Source organism: Leptonychotes weddellii, chromosome 5 (assembly GCF_054177405.1).
Source record: "Leptonychotes weddellii isolate Sample4059 chromosome 5, ASM5417740v2, whole genome shotgun sequence".
In the NCBI taxonomy this organism is placed as follows: domain Eukaryota; kingdom Metazoa; phylum Chordata; class Mammalia; order Carnivora; family Phocidae; genus Leptonychotes; species Leptonychotes weddellii.
In genome coordinates, this window is record NC_138373.1 from 107537640 (window position 1) to 107562284 (window position 24645).

The window sequence follows — 24645 nt, forward strand, 5'->3', positions numbered from 1 at the left end:
GATCTACTGTGCTTCAGGTCTTATATCCTCTGGAGGGGGAGGGGTAGCCATAGGTATAGCTGCCTGTTTCTTCACATTTGTGAGTTCTGAGGAAAAAGGGGGAAGAAATGATGCTCTCTTAGGCCTCTTCCTACTGAGGAAGGGTAGTGGTAAAAGTAGGTGTCTCCGTGCTATTTTTAAGTTCTTCCACCACTATCCTCAGCTACAGTTCTCAAAGAATCTCAAACTCCAGGGCTAGGGAACTTTGTAAAACCATGGGGAAGCCAAACACTGGCCCTGAGGGCTTTGACTGCCACCTGCTGGTGAATTTAGATCACTGGCTCCTGGTTGCCTGACTAGACTCCCAGAGGGCTCCTCAAGAGGTCCACGCCACCTTAGGTAAATAGGGCAAAAGGTAGCCACTGGTCCTTTAATCCTCAGCCTCATCCGTTGGTTTCATGTGTTCTACTGACACATGACAGGGAGGTCTGCTCTGCCATCAGAAGCCTGCCAAGAAGGGAAAGTTTAGCATAGTTTAGCCATCACTGTCCCCAGGCCTGTTGCAAATGCCTCTTGCTACAAATTTCTGAGGGAACAGAATCTCCGTAACGAATAATGCTCCTCTGTCTCCAATTTACAGGTCCTAACCTAGTACTGGACATCTTGCAGGAGATCAGTCAATACCCATGACCTATCTATCCACTGACCCTCGTGATCCAGAAGCAGGGCCAGAATGAGTTTGGGATTTAGGGCCAGTCACCCAGACACTCTAAAATTCTTTCAGCCCCAAATGGTTATTCTTGTTATCTCTTTATTCTCTTCCCACTCTTGTTGTCTGTTTCTAGATATGGATGGATGGAAGGAGGAGGCAGATGAAGACCAAGAAGGAGAAAAGGGAGCAAAACTACATTAAATTACACACATCCTAGAAAATGCAAACAAATACTGGGACCGTAGACAAGTGAGGGACGCACAGAAACACAGTAGAGATAGCCAGAAAGAGAGAGAGGCGTACCCACTTATAGGTCTGAATGAAGACCCATCAGGGAAAGCACATACACATGTCACACTTCAGTATGGAGTGAGGTAAGCTGGTAAGAATGGGACTTAATGAGGTAGATGGTGGTAGAACCAGAACAAAAGTCAGGACTATAGAGAAACTGATTTAGGGGCCAAGATAAAGGCCTGGAATGATCTGCATGTAGGTTACATTAAGACACAATGCAGGGAAGCAGGGTGTCCCAGATCATCAAAATACCAGAATGGGGTAGTATTGGCCACCCTTCCCCACTCGTTCCTGGGGAATGAGTGTCTGCGATTTGCTTGTTCTACCTACAGAAGAGACAGATCTGAGGCCAAGCTGCACTAATAGAGCACAGAGGTGAGGGAGCCTGGGAGCTGAAATGAGAAAAACTGCAGCAGCAGAGTGCAGACGTGGGCTTCCCGACTAGCAGAGAGCGCCACCAGAGATACTCCAGGACAGAGGATGGGCTCCACTCATGGGCAGCTCTACTCATGGAAAAAAGAGTAAGTGAAGACCTCAGCACAGCTCTCCTCAGAGTATTAAGGAGACTTAAGCCTAGAACGCTAACGTTCCAGTTTAGAATAGGGACTGATTCTGATGCTGATGACTTGCCTGACCTCCACAGAAACAAAACTTCACCAAAACCCTACTTGGTATCAACCTCTATCAGTCCAGCAACACAAGGAGAAAGAGCTCTTTTCTGGCACGGGAAACAAAGACAACTTTGGGGGGGTTTGTACCTTATGGCATATGTATGGCAGGGGTCTTGAGTATATTTCCTTTCCTCAAACCCCAACTCATAAATATGTGTTTATGGCTCAACAGTCACATGAACACATTCAGTCAGTTATGGTGGGAGCTGTGATCTCTTCAAGCTCCATATATGGAACAAAATCGCCTCGCTAATTACACAGGACATCGAGGGAGATGAGGTACAGCAGAAGTGTGGAATGGGGTAAAAGATCCCACTGGCAGTTCTCAGGAAGAAGAAACAGAAAGCAAAAAGCCCCCAGGCTGACTCTAAGAGCACTTTAGCCAAACCCTTGCCCTTACGCCTCTCTCCCCACAGCTTACAAACCAGAAACGGAGGAGGGAATGGCAGGCTTCCAACAGATCTTTCCTGCCACCCACAGCACAACAGACATGACTGTACTTCCAGAGCTCGCTTGAATCGGAGCGGAGGGGGCTTTGGCACTGAGTGGTGACTCACCTGTGAGATCATGTGATTATTCAAGGGTGGCTGTTGCTGAGGCGTGGGTGGGAGAGCAGGAAGTTGCGGCTGCTGCGGCTGCTGCTGGCCAGTACAAGGGAGAAGGCCCCGGACGGACTGGGATGAGGTGACCTGGTTGCACACTTCTGGGGCACCTAGTGCCATACCTAAGGCAAAGAGGAGACCCACCAAGAGTTGTAAGCACCAGGCATGATCATGCTACCCTTGGAGATGCAGGGCTCTACTCCTTCCCTGCTGCTTCTCCTCACTTCCCTTCTGTCCATTCCCCCACTGTCTTGGGAAGATCCATGCATGAGCACAGACGTACTTCAGCTGCCCTGCTGATGGGAGTCTTCATCTTAGCAGGTTTCTCCTCCCCAGGGACAGTAAATACCTTGCCCGTCGATGTTGGATTTCAGAATGGAACAAAATGTGAGGCTGCCAAGACACCTCCTCTGAAGAGCCTAGAATCTGTCCATCATGACTAAACAGCTGAAAACATGCAGATTCCTAGTCCCTTAAGAGACCTATCTTCTCTCTGATTTCTTTCCAACTTGCAGCATTTCATAAAAGTTGCTGAGAAGGCAACCTTGCCTCTCCAAGCACTTGCCTGTGCACACACATAAGCACAACTGTCACCCAACTCTTCTCCCCATTTCCAGCCTCTCCAAGCCATGCATGCATTCACATAAAATACTTTTACTGACTATCTGCTATGTGCTGGGCATTGTATAATGAACTGAGAACACAAAGGTGAAGAGAACACAGTCCTTGCCATTAAGCAGCACAGGATCTTCAGACAGGAGATGGACACGCACACGATTACAATCTATCTGGTAAGGATAAGGGATGCATCAGTGATATGGACTAAGCTGTGTGGCAGCAAGGTTGAGGAAGGAGTAACTCACTTAAAGAGGAAATGGGAGGAGAAATGGATTTAAAGGGTGAAGAGAAGGCTTGTCAGACCAAGAGGGGATGAAGTTAATACCATATTCAACCAATGGCTAGAGAGCAAGAGGAAGAAGGATATCTGGAAGTAAGACGAAGTGGCAAACCGGGGTCAGGAAGAAATGCTGCATTAAGTCATTCAGGTTAGATTATGCAGGGAATGCAGAAACATGAACATTTTTAAAGAGAGGACTGACATGATTAGATCTATGTTTTGGATTGATAAACTGGCTCTAAAAAGGGCTGAGGATGGAGCAGGGAAACCAGCTTGGGGACTAGTATCATAATGAAATAAAAGAACACAAAGGCCCAGATAAAGGCAGAGGCAGTGGGTTAGAGAAGAGGTAACAGAGAAGGGCAGCAGAGACCTAACAGAGGCAAAATCTTCACGACTACTGAGGTCTTCTGAGGACAAGACCTACAGAACTTCTGGGATGAGAGGCAAGAATTCTTTAGAGGCGGAAGGAGGGTGAAATAGAGGCCCACTGGGTATAAAGAGCTAAGTATCCCCTGTTAAGAGCGCAACAGGAATAATGGAGAAGGTTACACAGCACGTCAGGAGAGCTGAAGGGTGGTTACAGGCCTGGCATGTGGAACACAGGCTCCTTCTCAGTGACTGGGCTCCAGAGAAGCAGCCACAGCATTTCTTGCGGTTCTGGCTTACTGGTCGCTACCAAGTGATTATAAACAGCTGAACTCCAAGGCTTTCTTCTGCACTACCAACCCTCTACAATCTCAGAGGTTACAGAATGCAAGCAGTATCATTCTTATCTTAGTATATAACTTGAACTTGGGCTGACAGGGATGCCAAACCTTGTTCAGAAATAAGATAAAATAATCGAATCCCAATCTTTTGTTTGTTCGTTTCCAATTAGGAAAGAAGGTCTGAAAGAAAATGAGAGAGGGGACTCAAAAGAACAATGGATCCAAGAAATCAAATTTTTCCTCATCTGGCTATGTTAGTTTTCCAGGACACTATACTGGGAGAACGTTTTGTTAGAAGTAAACATCAGTGACGTTTTGCAGAAAACAAGCAAGAAATGATGAGCATGACACTGAAGGACAGAAGCTGTAGTACCTGGCCTGGAGATCCTTCCTGCACTGCCACCTTTACTGCTCCCGATGCTGTCCCCTCGGGTGAGGATAGAGATGCCACTGAAGCTGCTGGCTTTGGTGACAGGGGGCCGCATGCTCCGGACAGAGCCGTCAGAGTCTGTGCTGCTCCACGGCCGTGGCTCCAGGGATTTGAGTTCGCTGTCTGTGCTGCTCTGGCGGCTGCTTGAGGTTCGGCTCAGCCCCTCACGGTTCCCCCTGTAGAGACCACAGTGGTCAGAGCACCCCCCACCTACCACTTCAGCAGAAGAGCTAGGAGAGAGTTCATTTCTATTCTTTCAATAACAAAGAAGGGGTAAGGGTTGGGAGGAGGATGGACACTGATTTGTTAGTTGGCTGGCCAACCAAGATTTGCTGAGAGCAGACAGAACAAGATCCAGTACAGTAACAAGGAACACAGAGGCAAATCTGGAAGACAGTGCATTGGCAACTAATTCAATATCAGACCAGAGGTGGCCAGGAAACCATATACATGATGCTGAGATTGGCTGTGGTCTTTTCCCCTGCCCCCGCAGGGATCCCACACATGCAGGAGATAGTGGGGAGCAGAGGGGTACCACCCTCTTCTAGGAGTTCTTAAAACAAAAGGACTCCTAGAAGTTCCTATTGTGGGAAGGCAGAGGTAGCCAAGATATGGATAAATAATATAGGTCTTCCACATAACATGTGCCAAAGCCAGTAGAGGTACCACTTTTCCAGAGGTGGGAAGAGGAGTAGAGTAGATTAATGGGGCACTCTGGAAAACACAGTCTGACAGTCTGAAATTGACCCAACCTGTTCGTGGAAATTCTACGTTGGTATCTGGGAACAACTGGTTCCAGGGTCTCTAAGGGCTACAATCTTCAACATGATCAAGCAAATATGCCCTTGGGACCCAGGATGGCAAGGAGCAGGGGGCTGGCTGTGCCTAGGTGCCGCCATATTAACAACCCTTATTGCTCTAGGCAAAGCACAAAGCTATTGAGAAAAGAGACTTCTCTCTTATTTTGCTCTGGAAACATCAGGGTTATCCTGATGCTACTGCCTAATGATTATAAACAGTTGTACTTAAGATAGATGGGGTTGACCTAAAACCCCTACGTCTTAATGAGCCCTTAGTGCTTCTTAATCAATAAGCAACCAAGAACCAGGAATTCTCCTTTCATATCTCCCACCCCCAACAACTACTGACCTAAAGAAACTAAATGACAACAATTACAAAGATTTTGGTATATATACTGGGATGCAGGTGAGCAAAAATCATAGTAGCTTGGGCTCCCCTCTTTTCACCACCATCCCGTCTAAAGCAAATAGAAAACCCCATCCCAATCCCCTTAGCTTCAAAGATACTAGGCTCGGGGTTATTCTAATAAAGAAAGGTAATTTTCTTATGAGAGTAACATTAAATAAAATACCTTTCTTTATTGGAGAATATCTGCTCCAAAGGTTACTGTAGGGAAAATGGGCAAAATAAAAGCTAGGGTCACTATTTTAGTTTTTAGTCAAGCCAATCACAGTGGGCTAAAAACAAACAAACCAGAAGAGCTGGTTAGGGACATGCTAATTCTTCTCAGAATCCCAAGTAGATATATATATAACCTCAGTGCTTCTCTCTCTATAGTTAAGAGAACTGGAAAATATTCCTGTCTCCCTAAAACCTTATCCCTCTCTCTTAGGAATGTCAAAAGTGGAATGGGAAACAAAGAAAGAAATGTAAATCAGGGACTCTTCAGAAACAGAACCAGACCTGACAAGAGAGCCAAGAGCTCTGACTCAATGGCCAAAGGCAAGTCTACTGAGAGGACTCAATAGAGATGTGTCTGTTTCTGGGTTAGGGGACAGAGCAGTGGCAATGGATGAAGCTGCTCATTAGATATTAATTAGAACCTGAATTTTACAAGACAAGTCCTAATGGACTTTTACACCTAAATCAAACACAGCACTATCTATTAGGACAATTTTGCCATTTACTTTGTCTTTCTACAGGAGGTAAACAGTGAATGAGTCAACTTTAAACCAAACACCCTGGGAAGCTTGAGCCAAAGTAGCAGTGCTTCTGTACTCCTTCTGTACTCATTAGGTTCCCCCAAGACAGTGATGGCCCAAGTGTTGAAAACGTGGCTAGTATGATGATCTAACCTCAGTTAGTACAGTACACCAAGAGTTAGAGAATCTAAGTTGAGTCTTGGCCAAGAAAGAGATCCATTTTCCTTCTCTACAACTAAACCTAATCCCTAGCCATGTCTTTCCACTTCACTAAACATATGGCAACTAGGGAAACCTCCTAGACTCAGTTCTAAGCACTGGACTGGGGTATGTATGTGTGTTGGAGAGATGGGGGTACAGGACAGAGAACATTCACACTTTATACTCCTATAAAATCAAAGTTGACTCAGCTTTCACAAGTAGATTTATGCTCGTGAAAAGTTCAGTTTATTGGGTCTGGGGAATGGGTAGGCAGGCCTGTGTAAGAAGCAATGGTAAATGTCAGTAATGGCTTATTTGTCAATAGAATAGAATCTTCCAAAGAACTGGGAAGTTGCCCTAGTTATTGCCAATGTGGATGATGGAATGTGGTGTATCAGTATTTGTTTCACACACTTGGGAAGAAAGGTAAAAAGCAGTTAGAGAAGACCAGCTTCTCATCACTAGAATTCTGAACTAGTACCCAAATAGAAGAAGTTGCCCCCTTGAGGGTCCATGGTACTGCATTTTAGATGACCTAGATCTTTAACCAACACTTAGTATGGAAAGCAGCAGCTTAAAAGGAGGTCTGGATAGGAGAGGGTTGCACCTGCTCACTAGATCCTTGGAGCTGTTTGATGTAGTTTGATGCTCCACAGCACTAATGGGCATCATTCTTACCAGCGAATGCAATAAATGAGGGCTCCGAATGGAATACTCAGAAAGGAAGGGGTGATGTTTGTAGAGAGCTGGTCTGGTGTACGGTGAAAGAACACCAGACAGAGAGTCAGTCCCAGTTTTGCCACTAATAGCCATGTCAACTTGGGTTAGCTACTTAATTTCTCTGCTTTCGTTTTCTTACATGTAAACCAGTTTACTAAATCAGGACACTGAGAGATCTAAATCAGATACAGTAATACTTTGGCAACCGTAAAGCCCTGTGCATTAGCATATGCATAGAAGTTAGTTTAAAACTGTTTATTACAGGATTCTGGGATGATTTATGATCCTGAAGTATACAATATGGAATAGGGATTTTTTTTTTTTTAAAGGGGAACTCTATCTCAACCATCATGAACAGGGCAGAGCCCTCACTGCCTAAGGGCTTTCGGATGGACTTCAGGGTGGGATGGTCTAGGAGAAAGAGTTCAGAGATATGGAAAAGGAGGTAATGCCCCATTCCAAGAATGAGAAATCTTGCAACTCAAATATCTACATGGTTTGACTAGCTTTAGAAAGGACACAGGGGGAAGGGACAACTGAGGTACTGGAAATGAGAGCTCTAACTAATCTCAGTTAATTAGTTCCTATCAAGGTTAGGATTCAAAAAGAGATAAGCCCTTTGGAAAGGATTGGACCTGAATTCTAGTACTGAATACTCAGGTTTTCTCTACTCCATAGTTTTTCTATTGGTAAAATGGGAAGAATGTACTTAAAATGAGTTGGTGCCAGACAGGATCCTAATGAAGTGCTTCTCTTACCACCGCCTTCTGTAATCCTCTGGAGTGGGACTGAGAAAATCAAATGAAAGGGAGATTCTCGTGACTGCTTCATGGAACATGGAGAATATTAGGCCCGAAGAAGTTTAATATAGCAGCTTTCACCCATGTCAACAGCAAGTCATGGACAGTCATAAAAAAAAAAAAGACGTGTTCTATGTCCATGCTAAGGCAGACAAGTGTTTTTCTGAGGCCATCTTACAGATTACATTGTCCCAGAGAGAAAACTACATAGACAGAGATGTTTGTGTTTTTGTATGTGTGTGTGCGTACTATTCTTTCTTAAAGATATAAAACATTCCCTACGCTGGGTCAGGGATAAGCTCTTCACATCTTTCATAGATTCAGAAAAGATAGCCAGAAGATACCCATTCTTTTACCTTGATATAAATACATGTTGAAATCCTCCCCAAATGCCCAATTCCAGCAAACTTTTGGAAAAGAGCAGTACCTATCCCAGACACACCTATCTGGTCCCCTTCACCACCTATCCATGACTTAAAATGAAATCAGCAACAACAAAAATAAAGTCATTGAGCAGGAGCCATTTCTCTTTTAATGGGGAAAAATACCCAATGTTGCAAAAACCACAAGTTGAATTATTCTGCAAGCAGCCATGCATGGAGCAAACTCACTCCGCTGAAAAGATTACAGCAAAATAAACAAAAACAAAAACAAAAACAAGGAGAGATATAGATCACACAGAGGTACCTAAAAATCTGCCTTCTCTTGTGAGAGCTAGAAGAAAAGGCTTCTTTGGAGAGTCTGTTGGTTAACATCAAAGAAAAGCATCATTACAGGATTATATTAACCTCACTGACAAAGCTCAATGAGAAGCAGGGAACATGCTAAGTGGTACTAACCTGATGTCATTTAGATATCCGTTCTGGCCAGTCTAGGTGAAGGGGAGAAAACGGAAAATAACTTATAAGAAAACAGCATGGCATAACCGAAAAGGGTGTCCGTGATGCTATGAATACCCAAGGTCCTCAAACCAAGCTCACCCCCCAACAGGGAGAGAGGGAGCAGGGACAGGATGACCCACACCCACACACCCAATCTGACCTCTCACCTTTAGTGGGAAAGAGCATTCAGTGTTTTTAGCCTTCCCACAGAGTGTTTAAAAAGAGACGCTGATATGGAAAGGAGGAAGAGGAAAGTTTGAACCTATTATTTCCTTTTTAGTTGTAAATTTATTCTCTCTAGAGGTAAGCTGAGCATAATAATTGCTGTGCTTAGTCCTACAGAGTATGATCAACGGAAGGGCAAAGGGAGACAAGAGAAAGAAATTTAGTTTTTTTGGAAGTCATCCTCAGTGACTATTCCATTTCTATCCTCCACACTGGCCAAAATGAAAGACATTCTGACCTGACCTGAGACCCAAGGAGAGTAAGAAATTGGGGAAGCAGGTACTTTTCGGAGCCTAGAAAAAAGGAAAGAATTAAAAGCCCAAAACAATCCTTTTGGGGGATCATTTCCTGACAAAGCCACTGAGCTGAGTGAAGTGAGCATTATGATGCACTCCCAAGCCTTCGAAAAAGGCCCCCAGAGTGTCCAGCTGCTGAGCAGAGTGGGCTCCACAAAGAGCAGAGCCTACGTGGGGCAGCTCAGGCTCAGAGAAGGCTGCGGTGGCAGCATTTCCATCCAAACACCCTTCTTGTCACTTCCCTTTCTTGTTGGCCTGCCTCTTCCTCCTGTCCGCCCCAACCTACAGTTCCACCCTTCACCAGCTCCCTCTGCCTGGCCAGCTTCCTCTCCACACTGGAATCTCTGGATTTTGGTGAGCTTTGGCCATATTTCCTTGTCTAGACCTTCTGAGATTCCTGATGCCTCTAACACAGCAAGAGTTAGGAAGTGCTGAAATGAAAAGTGGTAAATCCGCAAGGATTTAACAAAGGATACATATATTAGTAGAGGCTTGAGAGACTAGAAATCAGGAGAAAAAAGGAGAGAAGAGCTAACTGGGATTTTGTTACAGCTGTAAACAGATATGTTCCAGTGTTGTTCCTAATTAGCCGCAATACCTTATTAAAAGTTACTTCTGTTTTCAGAGTACCCATGGCTTCGCAAATGGCGGGCACAGTGGGACAGTCATTTACCATGCATGAGTGAAGCAGAGTAGCACATCACAGATAGCTATGCTATGATGTCACTGGTACTTCCTAATCTAAAGTGCCCAGAGCAGAGCAAGCTATGGAGAGGTGGTTTACTTTAGGGGTCAAGAGCATGGTCTCTGGGAGCCAGACTGCTTTGCTTGAGTTCATGTATCAACCTAAGATTACTTAACCTTTCTATGCCTTAGACCCTCATTTCTAAAATGAGGAAAATATCGCAACCTACCTCAGAGACCTAGTGTGAGGATTAAATAATTTATGCAAAATGCTAAGAACAGTGTCTGAAAGATAGTAAGCAGTATATAGATGTTTGTTATTATCATCCACCAACCTGCTCTGTCCACAACTTAAGGTCATTGCCGGCCACAGCCATGTACAAGTGACCTCTCTCCTCTCATTCCACACAACTGGTTTGCAGGTAAAGGTAGAGAACCCTCTTTGAGCTATGGTTGGATAATTTGGAGGACAGATTTTTTTCTGACTCAGAATCGCAGTCTATATAACAGAAGCTAAGATGATTCCTTCTCCTTGGACTTTGGGCCAGGAGGTTTGTTGTGTATCTCTCCCCAGGGAGGATCCTTGGAACACTTGGGTCTCCTGAGACAATGGAACAAGTTCATAGAGGAGTTCAGTTATTTTGAAGTCAGAGAAAATATTTTTCTGAACTAGGTGATGATGGAAAGAGAAATGTATTTTTTGTCTTGCTGATGGAGGGGAGAGTGGGGAAATGAGAGGAGAGTAGTGTTCATCAAAGTATACTGATTAGAACTGGCCATCTTTTGACTACAAAGGGAGGCTGGCTCTTTTTCCTTTGTTGATTTGACTGTAAGATAGTGCTGCTATCCAGATCCTACATTTTTCTGGAGATCTGTTCCTCTCCTGCTTATCTACAGCCTTTCCTGAATTTCTGCTATACTTCTCTTTAGTCTTGTTAGGCAAAGGCCACCAAATACAGGGGTACCAAGTATATTTAATATGGCCCACAATTCTTAAGAATAAAGTTGCCTAAAATGATCATGTTTCCTTTTGGCCCACAGACTCCATCCTATTCTAAGAAGCAAGGTAGGAAATATAGGAAGAAAGAGACTTCCTGTTCAGATAGAGACTGGAGGGAACAGTAAGTGGTACCCTCTGTGCATGTGGAATGTGGATCTCAGAGAATGGATGCCAGACCTGTGCTCTAACCACCACCAACATATCCTAAAAATGAGGCTGGCCAAACAAGATGGATGTATATAGGCTGTGTGGACACTAAGTCTTCCACTGAGAAGCAAAGATGCCTAAAATGGATAGTGGAAGTGAAAGAGGGTAAAGGGGAAAAGGGATTGACAGGCAAGAGTCAGGGCCCTTCCATAAGCCCTGCCAAAACCATTTCTATTTTCAGTCTAATCATATCTACCAAATTCAGCCATTCCATTTGTTCTCTTTGTATGCCATATAGCAAAATGTATTAAAAATAATACAAATAAAAATCTGCAGCTTCCCAGTTAGCCACATTTAATTTGAGAGACCAAACTGGGGCTGGCTGATGTTGGTTAAAAAAAAAGACAACAACAAAACATTTATGGAGGGTTCATTCCAATCACAGTTCCAAAGATTAAGAGCTAAAAGCTATGGGCTGACAACTCTCAGAAGCTACACTTACCTCTCGGGCAAATATTCTCTCTCGGACCCTTTGATATTCCTCCTCTCTCTCTTCTATTGACTTGCTCCTCCTTCCATCCTGCAATGGAACTCTGATCTAGATCGATGAGCAGAATTAAGCTAGTTAAGTTCTCCTCGTACTGCAAGCTCACTGCACACCAGCAAGGAAGAGAAACCGGGAGAGTTTATAGTTGCCATCAAAAAAATGGAAAAAAAAAAAGAAATAAAATTTCCAGTGTCGGACAGGTTTCACTGGGTACATCTGACCATGCAGTTTGGGAGATCAGGTTTTCTGGATGATTGGAACCTCTTTATCTCCCCACCCCCACCCAGTGTGTCAAGAACAACTATTTATAAGGATTGGGTTGCTTCCTTATAGTAATCAGATACTAAGGATCAAGAGAATAGCCCAGGGAATAAACAACATTGCTTTGGAGGGAAAGAAAGGGATAGGAGGAAGCTAGAGAGGGAGAAGAAACAAGTATTTAGCAGAGCTGAATGTAGAGAAGAGTTTTACCGAACTAGCACCTGATATTACCCCTTCTTTACTCACTAATGCTATGGCCTGAAGACCCAAGTCACACACAGCTCAGCAAAGAGGGCCTTGGGAATGAAATCCAAGTGAAGCTAACCTAAAAGCTTAAGCACTGTTTCTCATCTTAACTTCAGCCTTTGGAGGGAGGGAAAGAGATAGAAATTACAGAGATAGAGAAGAAAGAGAACAGAGCAACACAAAGAGGGAAAGAGAAAGAAAAGGAGAATAGAACAGAAAGAAGGATGGACAGGGAAAGGAAGAGACAAATTAAGGTATGGTGGAAGGAGGAGAGAGAGTGATAGAAAGGGAAAAGAAGGAAATGCAGGATAGAGAACCTTAAATTCTCTGAAAACTACAGAGAGGTGATGAGGGACAGCTGGGCAGATCACCACCTCTGGCTAGCCTACCGCCCCACTCTCCATCATGGTTTTTCTCTCTTGGCCTGTGAGTTGTGAGCACTGTCCCGGGTAGGGTGTACACAGTGTCCTTTTCCATACTGCTCTTGAAGGCAAGATGCTCTGAGGGAGACAGCCCATCAAATGAATGTCATCAGGTAAGAAAGATTCCGACCTTCAACCCAGAGGCTCTGAAAGCTTCTGATGAAGCAGCCACGGAGGCCGCTGCTCTAAGCTGCTCTTCCTGACCCTCACCAGAGGCAGGCATAACTTTAGGAGTATCAACTTTTGACTAGATTTAATTCTCACTAGACTTAAGAACCTAAATCCTACTAAATGTCCATTTATAAATCCCATTCCAAGAAGATGTAGGACCTCAAGTGCCCCTAACACTAGTGAGCCAGTGACAGAGTAGCAAGAGCATAATGGGCTTTGAGGTCCCAGGCAGAATCTCAGCTCTCCACTTCTGAGTAATGTTATTTCAGGCAAGTAACTTAACACCTCTTAGCCTCAGTTTTCTTATATTTAAAGTGGAGCTAATAACCCTACCTACACTGGGTTGTGGAGACGATTAAAAGAGATAATGCACATAATGTGTTTAGAACAGTGTCTAGTTCAGGGAAAACACTAAATAGAAATAACAATTACTGTATTTATTATTAATATCATAGACAGAAAATGCATAAAGCCTACCCTACTATGGATCGAGCCTGAAGCTGAGAGATGAAAAGTTCATAATATGGACAGATTCCACTCCGCCCCAATGTGTCTCTAGGCCTGAATAATTCCTGATCCACAGAAAAAGGGTTTTGGGAAAATGGAGAGAAGGGCATCAGGATGGAAAGGCTCTTTCTTGATTTTTAAATTTTGTCTTTTGTATGTTTGTTTTCAATCAGACCCAGCGTGGTTTGTCCACAAAAGGTAATGGCATTTTTCTCAAAAGGACTCCCTCAAATACTCAAGTAGCAAGCAGGAAAAGTCCTGGTCTCAAGACCATACAATATCCCAAGAAAACTAATTTTGACTCTAGAGGTAAGATATTATTACAGTTATCATTAATTAGCAAGACTAATATTGGCTCTACCCAACCATGTTCTTCAAACCTTAATCCTGGTTCTCTACCTAACCTCCTTTGGAGGTCAAGCAGAAGCTGGCTGGATCTAAACCCTGTATGTGGCTGGGAAAACTAATCCCTAAAAAAAAAACTATCTGAAGGGCAGGCTAGAAGTCAGGGCAACAGCCAGGCCCATGAGTGAAGGGATGCGGCAGATTGTTCACTTCTTATTCCCACAGGAATGGATTAAAAAGGGGATACTGCCTGAGACTCCCAGCATCAAATGTCAAATTAACTCACTCACCTTGGTAGAAGGAGTTGGGAAAAGAACAAGGAGTTTGCAGAAAGGGATCAGAAACATCTTTATAAGTGGGTATATTACATCACAACTTTGCCAGTCCAAGGCTAGCCCTGAGCTAGGATAAGACAGAAGTGGGATAAAGTAGCTTTTGGTGGTTCCCAAAGAAATTCCTAACTATTAAAGAAAAAAAGAATGAAGCCGTCAGCTGAATCAAGGCTGAAGCAGGGAGGGACCTTGCTTTGTCCCAAAATAACATGAGTTAGAAGTCAGTGGCAGAACCAGGGAGTTCTAGGCCAAATGAGAAAACCCAGCAAAACTCAGCACCATGTCTCTCTGGGGCTAGGAGGGCAGCATTCAGTTCAACAAGTGTAGTCAGTCCTCAACATTAAGCCAAAGCCAACTCAGTATAACTCAATGCAATTTTCCATACTAAGATGTTTTACATTTTCTTTATCCCACAAAAATTCTTCTCCCCTCCCAGTTTCTCTTACTGCAATCTCTCTGTATAAGCCCACCCCTTTCCATTCTTCACCTGGTTATCATCTCGGTCCATACTGGCATCATCTCTCTTGAGAATGAATCTCTGTTGAAATTCTGTATTCTTCTCATCCTTTATGTGTTCTGAGAATCTCTGTTCAGGGCTGGGGTTGGGAGAGAAACGTAGAAGGAAGGAAGGAAAAAGACGCTTTTGTTAGGAAGCAGACCTAATATAGCACTCTTAAATTCCACAATTACCCTTTAGGGGATTTCTGGAGTCAGGCATCCAAAAAGTCACAATGAAATCCTCAAGGTCTATTCTTTATACATATACATATAAGTTGTCTTCTTCTAAAGTTATACCTGTCCCATCAGTAAAGGTGAAGAGACGCCAGGGGCTAGTCTTCACAAAACACCAGTGCCTCTAAAATCTATCTCCAAGTCCTCACGAAGCATAGGAATTGATAACATAACCCTCCATTACTGTCTCCTCTCCGGAAAGGGGTATCTTGATTCTATACCTTCCTCTTCACCCCATAGGCTATCCCAGGGAAGTCTCCCAATCTGTGATCTCCTCCCTTACATTCTCGTGTTACTGGTTTTGTTGATGATGACAGCTTTTCCAGTTTGATCAACATTGTGGTCCATCCCAAAATAGGCAGCTACCCGGTGTAATAGCATCCGGTGATATGAGGTCATCTGAGGGAACTTCTTGAACTGGTTACTGAAGGGAAAGCAGGGGAAAAAATGAAATAAGGACAAACAACAGCAATAATTGCCAATTGTAATTTTTCTTGTAAGTGTCTAAAGTGGAGAATTTCTTAGGAGAAACAGACATGTTATAAGGAAGATAGATCCTTACTCAAATGGGAACCAAAAAGGTTCTCTCAGCTTCTTTATCTATAGCATTTTGTAGATCGCTCTGATGCACTACCCTCATTTAAGACTATTCCTTAAGCTCTAGGTCTCCCCCACCTGGATGATATTCTATAAAGAAAAAAGGGAGAAATTTAAGAATAACTAAATATGGGACAAGGGCTAGCTGCTAAAAAGATATCAATTCTTTTCAACTCCAGTCTATGCAATAACTTAAAAACCTCACTTGGTCACATATACTTTTTAATACATTCTGATCATTTCTCAACTCCTTTTGGTTCCCAGTGAGTAACTACTTCAAAATTCAGACTTTAAGGGAAATAAGAGGAATATCCTAAAATTGTACCTGAATTTCTTTTCAGTGCCCCCTCCCACCTCTAAACGTGTATTTCATTCAAGTAACTTACTTGTTGTCATTAATAAATTCCAGAATCTCCTGTTCTAATTTTAGCAGCATCATTCTGTCCCTGTTTAAAAAAAGATTAAACAAAACAAAACAAAAAGCAGCCCTCCCATAGACATTAAAAGCATTGAAACCTGCACACTACAGAAGCTGAAGAGGGGGATAGATCCAAACCCCAATAGCGGACAAAAACACAAAGGCTGCTGAGCCTCGCTGGCCTGTCTTACATTACTTTAAAAAAGAAAAACAATCAAGTATATATTTTGTATTACTTTAAAAAAGAAAAACAATCAAGTATACATTTTGCCTCTAAGGCAGGATTAGCTCCTAATCATGTACTTTGTTTTCCTTATCAGAAACCTAATTCTGTTGGCAGCCATATTCATTTAAACACATACTTTATACTTATAATAAATCTAATCAGTAGTCTACATTCCATCTGGTTATTTATACAATTTTAAAAAAATTATGATTTAGCTTATGTATATAACAATTATTTTTCCCTCTATGCTTTTAAATGGTACTCCCCAGACTTCATATTTCTTTGTCTCTGCATTCTCCTTCCACAGATTTTTCTCAGCTCTTCTGAAAGCAGACACCCCAACAAGAAAGTACTCTGAATCCCTCACAGAGGGAAATGGTGGTCGGGGGTGAGCATCATAGATTTGAATAATGGAAAAATCCTGAGAAACTACTTGTCCTTTTAGGTATCCTGCTGGGTCCTACTATCCCCCTTCCATCAAATAATGTTTTTACCTTGGGTTCTTTTTCAGTGTATTTACAAGAAATTCATGTAGGTCTATTCCAGTGGAGTCTGTATATTCTTGGCTAGAGTCTAGAACCAACACAACAAAAGAAATTTAAAATAAATGAAACTGTCTTGTGTGAAATCTAATCCCAAACAGAAACCCACAACCCAATCAGGAGAGATCACAGCAAAGTAAAATCAAACTTCAGGGGTTTTAGCTTAAAAACCAGAATGACACTTGATTTGCCAGGTCCCTTTCCCCTGCCAGATTCCCCATGACAGTGATGGAAGGTACAATCTGGGTCATAGTGCTGTATTACACTGAGAAGCTACCTTACCATAATTATTTGCTGAATGTCCTGACCAAAGCAAAGCAGATTTTATTCAAGTTAAGGAAAATAAATTCCAGGTAAGAGCAGTCAGAACTGCATTTTTGAGAATCTCAGCAAACAGGTTCAAATGTTAATCATTTATTATTGATTTATAAAATCTTAATCCCAAGGTTGCCTTTTTTCGTCTCAACTATAATTTTTATGGACCAGGTCTTTTTGCTACCAGCCCAAGAGTTTAAAACCAAGGAGAACTTAATAATTAGATGCAAATCTGATTTAAAAAAATCACTCCCAGCATCCCAAAACCAAAATATAAATGGTATATGGAGGATCTGCTACTAGTGGTGACTCATGTCACTACTTATTCCAGAGCAGAAATAAAATCAGAATTAACTACAATGTCCTCTTATAGGTAGTGCCAATGTTAACGGAATAGCTCTCTGCAGCATGTGAGCCTCTAAGGCAGGATTAGCTAAAGCATCAAAGAAAGTAACCTAGTCAGACACCTCCCCAAGCAACCATAAAGTCAGCAGCACACTAAAAACTGTTGATCCAGTACGGTCAGTGGGTGCCAGGCTCCAAGATGGAAGGAAAGGGCACTGCAGAGCCAGACCCCAGGACACACGAGAGGTGGGGAAAGTTCTCACCTCTAGAAAGCATCTTCCTTGGGACCTTTTCTTTGTTTTTGTCCTTGTCTTCCTTTTCAGAGACATCCTTTGTGGATTTTTCTTCCTCCTTGTCAGAGGGGCAACTGATGTGCAACTGAATTATATCCTTGGATAAGGGGAAAGAGGAACACAATCAAAGGGGAAATGGGATTTTAATTCTCCCACAGGATTTTACTCTCCCTCGAAATCTCAAAGAAGGGAAATCTTGGGTGGCAGCATTCTCTTACAGAAGAGAGTATTTTTTTTTAAAGATTTTATTTGACAGAGAGAGACAAAGCAAGAGAGGGAACACAAGCAGGGGGAGTGGGAGAGGGAGAAGCAGGCTTCCCGTGGAGCAGGGAGGCCGACACAGGGCTCGATCCCAGGACCCTGGGATCATGACCTGAGCCGAAGGCAGATGATTAACGACTGAGCCACCCAGATGCCCCAAGAAGAGAGTATTTTGTTAATTAAATTGTTTAAGCTTTTGTTCTACCAAAAGGGTAGAAGGCCAAGCCTTTTCTGCCAACAATCACAACCACTATATGGAGAGCTCAAGTTCTTGGCATAGGAACTGGATGGAAATGGTTCTAACCGCCAGAGGGAAGTGTGGGTGGGAAAACAAGATTCAGCCCCGGGATCTCCTTGTCTGCATCATCCCGGGTGGTCCAGGTGTGAAGGCCTATACTTCATGCTTTCACCATGCCCTGCTTTACTGCAACCACTTGTTCTGAAGTTCCTTCTACCCCGATTTCCAAGTCTAATGTTGATGCTGTGATTGTTACACTACAGTTTACCAAACAATTGCCAAACTCAAAGGTTATACTACTCTGATAAAGGACCTACCTGGGTTTCTAGTGGCCCATCAGCAAATGGGGCAGAGGACTCCTCACACACTGCCAGGCTGCGCACCAACTTCAGCTTGGAATTAGACTGAAAAAAAAAAAAAAAAACCCAAATACATACATTCCCTTGGTGGACATTCAGAAAGCTGCCTTTCACTGAATGAAGGGTATCCTCTTTGGCTCTGTTAGTTGCTGCTTCCATTAAGTAGGGTTTTTGTGTTGTTCTTTTTTTTCCCCCAAAGAGGACTTATTCACCAGTTCCTTATTTACTTCAAAGATAATTTCCCTACTTACATTAGTAAACATAAAAACAAAATGGCTACTTTGAACAGATGATAGGAAAACCACTTCACTTAGCTCTTCCCCCTTTCTCTAGCCCATGCTCCAATTTCAGACCCAGAAGTTTACTGAAAATTCACAGTTGCAGAGCTTAGCAGACACTGGATTTAAGCATGAGAAGTCCTAGCTTCAACTCCTGCTTTTGTGCTCATGAGCTATGAGAGACCCTGAGCAAATTACCTGACCTCTCTGGGTCTCTGTTTTTCCTCAATAAAATGGGGACAAAAACACCTAAAGGATGACTTCTGAGAATTAGGTGACAAAAAGTATATAAACGTACATAGCATAAATAGTGCCTGGAGCACAGCAGACAATAAATGCTAAATGACTCTAAACCTGAGGTGGCAAGAGTGTGGAAAGAAGTGTCTAAGAAAAGAGTAAAGAGAAAGAAAACTTCCTAACATTTGGGATTTAATGTGGTAAGAAGCTAATACACTTGGTTTACTTTTGCTGGCTGGAGAATACCAAAAAAATCTGAAATCCACTTTGTAAATCATTGCTCTCCTAGGGATCCCCAAAGCCAAAAATTATAGAAATCTACCTATAAACATTTACTAAGAGTTCTTATAATAAAATCAAGATTTGCCATGAATACAACAGCATAAAACATGGCATGTGTTCCTGGTCGTGCAGTATAGTGAAAAGAACTTGCAAGTCTGAAGAACTGACTTCCTGCAGAGCCCTGCCACTTACTAGTGAGTATCATGTCAAGTTCACTCCATCTCTATAAACCAAGTCGCGGGCGCCTGGGTGGCTCAGTCGGTTAAGCGACTGCCTTCGGCTCAGGTCATGATCCTGGAGTCCCTGGATCGAGTCCCGCATCGGGCTCCCTGCTCGGCGGGGAGTCTGCTTCTCCCTCTGATCCTCCCGACCCTCCCCCCTCTCATGCTCTCTCTCTCTCTCAGTCTCTCTCTCTCAAATAAATAAATAAATAAAATCTTTAAAAAAAAAAAAAAAGAAAAGAAATAAACCCAAGTCGCCTCATCTGTAAAATGGACACTATAACTGTCTATTATCTCAAAAAGTTTGGGTGGGAGTGAAATAGAAGTGAACACCCTCTGTTGTGAACTTTTAACATCAACCCCTCACTGAGGATTAGGCCATGTCAGGCAAGACACAGAGTCAATTTATCTGATGTTGTGGTCTTCTTCAAACCCAGGCCATATACTGGCTGAGCCACCCCCAAATTCTGCCATTGTCTTTTGGGGGAGAATGGGGTAGACACCCTTAATAATTACTCTGGTGACTACCGTTCTCACTGCAAGAAAGGTTTAATATTTTACTGTTCCCCCAACTAAAATTAAAAAACCATCACACACTAACACATATAGTCCTCCCTGATAACACTGCTTAAAATAATCTGTGATGTGCTAATTTTATCATAAAATGATTAAAAACAAAATCCTCCTCCTCCTCCCTGCCCCAACCTAAAAAGTAACCCCACCACCACCAAAAAAGGCTTTATTTTTAGGATGTCCAAAAGTGTTGAGTCATTTCTACTAATGGGGCAGGATTTATAAAGGATAAATTCCTAAAGGATAAATGAGAAAAAAATGTTGGAGGAAAAGAGAACACTCATATAGTACTCCTAGAGAAACCAGAAGTGAACAGAGAATCTGGCTTTACAGCAGAACCAGTACCAATTTGCTCAGGCTTTGTGAGAGGCTCTGGCTGGGTATCAGAAATAGACTGTGACTGAACTAGAGACAGTAGAGAAAAATACAGTGAAACCTTCTAATAGGAAATGTGTGTGTGTGCGTACATTCACAATTAGAGCATGAAGGGCAGGCAGAAAAACTTTGCTTGTATATAATCCAAATAAATTAGATATTAGTGATAAGTCCATTTGTGAAACATATTACTAATAACAGTAGAAAAGAAGGTATAGTAGTCCCCCCTTATCCCCTGGGATACTTTCCAGGACCCCCAGTAGATGCCATGCCTTAAACTATGAATAGTACCAAACCCTATATATACTATGTTTTTTCCTATACATACATACCTAAGATAAAGTTTAATTTATAAATTAGGCACAGTAAGAGATTAACAACAGTAACAACAACAATAAAATAGAACAGTTAATAATACTGTAATAAAACTTATATAAATGTGGTCTCTCTCTCTCAAAATATCTTAATACACTGTACTCACTTTTCTTCTTGGGATGATGTGAGATGATAAAATGCCTACGTGATGAGGTGAAGTGAGGTGAACGATGTAGGCACTGTGAAGTAGCGTTGTTAGGCTACTACTGACCTGATGATATGTCAAAAGGAGGATCATCCGCTCCTGGACTGTGGCTGACTAGGAGTAAGTGAAACTGTGGAAAGCGAAACCTCAGATAAGTGGGGGGGACTACAGTATATAGAAAGGGCTCTCACCTTGGCTCTTTTCCTGGCATGACCATGGCTGGATGTCCGCCTCTGTTAGAAGGGGATTAGAAAATATTAAAGTTGTAGAAAATCAACATTTAGGTTAAAAACAATACAAGTTTACAAAGAAAAAGCACTAACTGTAAAACCATTACAACAGATAAACTATGATGAGAACCACTTGGTGTGGTTGTCTCCCCTTTGCTACAACTCTAGTAACTGTGACACGGAAGGGACCACAGACCACCTACATACAAATCACCACTTACCATGAAGAAAATGAATAGGAAGACACTGACTGGTTGGCCTACTTCATAGGTTAATAAAAATTACTTTTGGATAAACCATGGAATCCTCTCCTGATTAGGTGGCTTCTGGAAATGTCACTACCATAGCATGACAGAGTGTTTTTACCCAAGCATGATCACAGGAGCCTATTTAACCCATAATGTACAGGCAATATGGCCCTTAATCATCACTTACAATAACATCTTTATAGGATAACATGTTCAGAGTTCTAACTTGAGAGATCCAAAGCACCTGTCCCCATGGCTGCTGATATGCAAACAAGACTCTTCTTGCCAATTGCCTCCTTCCCTGAAGATGAGAATTCTCCCAGTTCTAAGCTCCTGGTGGTGGCTCTTATAGCCTGTCTGGGACAGGATAAAAATAAGGGAGCGTGGAAGATATGGACAAGACTTCCAGAGCGAGGGGAGGGTAAAAAGAGAGGGTAAGGAGCAGAATAGAAGCTGAAGAAGATGAAGAATGAAGGCCTGTGGTAAGATGAGGGAAGAAACGACTAATTCATTGATAGGATTTCTGAACAGCTGAGAAGTCAAAATGGGGGCTTTGGGGAAGAAGTACGGTAGGGTTTTGTATGGGAGGAAGCACCTGGGGCTTCTCAGATGTCTGGAATGGAACTCACTGTCCGCTGGGGTGGGGAGAGAACTGAGGTTGGTGGGTGGGGAAGGGGAAACAAGACAGAAGCAGAGTACCAGCATGGTCCTGAGTAGGTGAGGATTTCTCTTTCCTTTGTCCTCTTCACTAGTTACCAAACAACATCGCCACAATGCAAAATGGAGAACTGGAAAGGTGGATGGAAAGAGTGAGAAATGACGATGAATCTGGTCAATGTAAGAGATGTTACAGTAAGGAAGAGCCATAGTCTGGGAATATGAAACAGTATTTGTCACTGTTTTTTCAAAAAGGTAGTAACATACACAGAACACAAATATTCAGGAGGTGTAATGGGGGTACATACAACAGTAAGTCTCCTTTCATATCTGTCCCCCAGCTACCTGGTTCTCTCCTAGAGGATCAAGTAGTACTGACTTTCTGATAATCTTTCCATAGATCTTTTATGAATATATATAAGCTTATTGTACATATGTATATACAGGGTTTTTTTTCTTTTTTTTAAAAACCAAACAGATGTGGGTGCCTGGGTGGCTCAGTCAGTTAAGCATCTGCCTTCGGTTCAGGTCATGATCTCAGTATCCTGGGATCGAGCCCCAAGTCGGGCTCTCTGCTCAGTGGGGAGTCTGCTCCTCCCCGCTGCTTGTGCTCTCTCTCTCTCAAATAAATAAATCTTAAAAAAACCCCAAACAAACCCAAATAGATGTATATTGTACACACCTTGCCTTTAAACTTTTTTCCATGGATATTATTCTACAGAAGATCTACCATTTTTCTTAATGTCTAATATGGTATTCTACTCTGTGGCTGTACTATAATTTATTTTATCAGTCCCTTAAACTCCATCATTTAGGATGTGTCTGATCTTTTGTTAGTATAAACAATGCCTCAATGACCATATCATTAAGTATATCTACAAATACAGTTTATCTGTAGTCCATTAAAAATTTTTTTTAAATTTAATTTTTAATAAAATTATTGCCAAATTGCCCTTCAAAGACGTTACACCAATTTATAGCCCTACAAGCAATTTATGAATCTGCTTATTTCCCAGAATGGATAGTTTTCATGTAATAGTCAAACACATATTGAAAGTCTAATATGTACCAGGCCCCATGCTACCTACTGGAGAATACAGAGATTAAAAAACACCTTGTCCAAAAGGGACTCATGACGCTGTTGGAGAAGACAGCCAAACAGACGACTACCATACGGTATGTTAAGTGCAGTACAGAAGTAGCCACGCGGGGCTACAGGCGCACACAGCACACGTGTCTAACCCAGACCCGCGACTCACAAACCCACACGTTCACAGACACCGAGTGCCTGCAAAGAACTGCATCGGGCTATAGACACTGGGGAGGGTATGTGCTCTGGTAAGCGCTGTGAATTGTGCAAGACTGTTGACTCTCAGATCTGTACCTCTGAAACAAATAATGCAATATATGTTAAGAAAAAAAAAAAGAAGAAGAAGAAGAAGGTAGCGGGAGGGGAAGAATGAAGCGGGGGAAATCGGAGGGGTAGACGAACCATGAGAGACGATGGACTCTGAAAAACAAACTGAGGGTTCTAGAGGGGAGGCGGGTGGGAGGATGGGTTAGCCTGGTGGTGGGTATTGAGGAGGGCACATTCTGCATGGAGCACTGGGTGTTATGCACGAACAATGAATCATGGAACACTTCATCTAAAACTAATGATGTAATGTATGGGGATTAACATAAGAATAAAAAAAAAAAAAAGAACTGCGTCGGGCTTTCGAGATACAATGGTGAGCCCAAACTGACCTAATCCTGGGCCTCAATGAGCTTATAATTCTGTGGAGACAGAGACAGACATTACTCGAAGAATTATACGGGGTAGACCTGCAATGGGTGAGTAAGGTTGTCAAGGAAGGCTTCCTAGAGGAAGACACATCTGAACTGAGTTTTGAAGGATAAACAGGTATCAAGCAGATTTGACAAGGGAGGTTCAGGGGTTGGGGGAAGCCAAGGAAAGAATACCAAGGAAGACACTCTAGGCAGAGAAAGCATGTACAAAAGCATGCTTTCTCCAAACTTTTCAGCTCTTATTTGTAACAAGGACCAAGGAATCAGATAATGCTGAAGCACAGGATGCCAGAGGCGAATGGCTGCCAGGCAAGGGATTAGGTCACAATATGTCATGCTGACAAATCTGGGTCTTAGCCTAGGACAATGAGACACACAGCATGTTTGAAGAGAATGAACATAATCAGATCTTTATTTCATGGCCATATTTCTAAAGCAGTATGGCAGATGAATCCAAAAGGATCACAAGTTTAAAGGCAGACAGCCAAGCTAGGAGGTCATACCTAATTGGTATGGGTTGGTTTAAGGACCCCCGCTAAGTTCAGTAGGTCAGGGTTAATTTGCCCATTCTAAACTGAATCTCAGAACCTAACTTTTATAGTACTGTTTCCATGTGAAAGATGTTCTGAGTTCCAATTGCTGATTCTAAGAATACGTCTCACACAGTGTAAGTAAGGAAAGTCCCCTTTCTGCAAACTTTCCAGCTCCAATTCATAACAGGCCCTCCCTTGACAGCATCAGTAAGATCCCTGGGGAGACGTCCAGGGTATGAGTGGCGGGCGGGAGGGGGAAGGTAGGAGAAAGAGCAGAATGTTTAGTGTTGTTGAGGGGGCACATGATCTGTTGGGAAACGGTGGAGCGGAGAGGGATTCTGAAGGGTGGGACA

General features: G+C 42.7%; 1 protein-coding gene across 37 annotated transcripts in view; it reads right to left on the bottom strand.

The window, feature by feature from the left end:
- The window catches only part of R3HDM2 (R3H domain containing 2), a 162806-nt gene that overhangs the window by 19113 nt on the left and 119048 nt on the right, over positions 1–24645 (bottom strand). For 26 of the 37 annotated variants that reach the window (XR_014145730.1, XR_014145729.1, XR_014145732.1 and 23 more), the window contains 12 exons: positions 21028–21069; positions 18309–18395; positions 17463–17589; positions 16492–16570; positions 15740–15799; positions 15040–15180; positions 14512–14620; positions 11696–11791; positions 8800–8831; positions 8648–8701; positions 4240–4472; positions 2214–2380 (listed from right to left, as the gene is read on the bottom strand). Coding sequence is in view for 34 of the 37 variants with exons in the window: in XM_081821928.1 (XP_081678054.1) it covers positions 2214–2380; positions 4240–4472; positions 8648–8701; positions 8800–8831; positions 11696–11791; positions 14512–14620; positions 15040–15180; positions 15740–15799; positions 16492–16570; positions 17463–17589; positions 18309–18395; positions 21028–21069 (1227 nt within the window). In the remaining 3 variants the exon portion in view is untranslated. The remainder of the gene's footprint in view (positions 1–2213; positions 2381–4239; positions 4473–8647; positions 8702–8799; positions 8832–11695; positions 11792–14511; positions 14621–15039; positions 15181–15739; positions 15800–16491; positions 16571–17462; positions 17590–18308; positions 18396–21027; positions 21070–24645) is intronic. The other 11 variants (XM_081821932.1, XM_081821942.1, XM_081821937.1 and 8 more) reach the window with 4 other exon arrangements.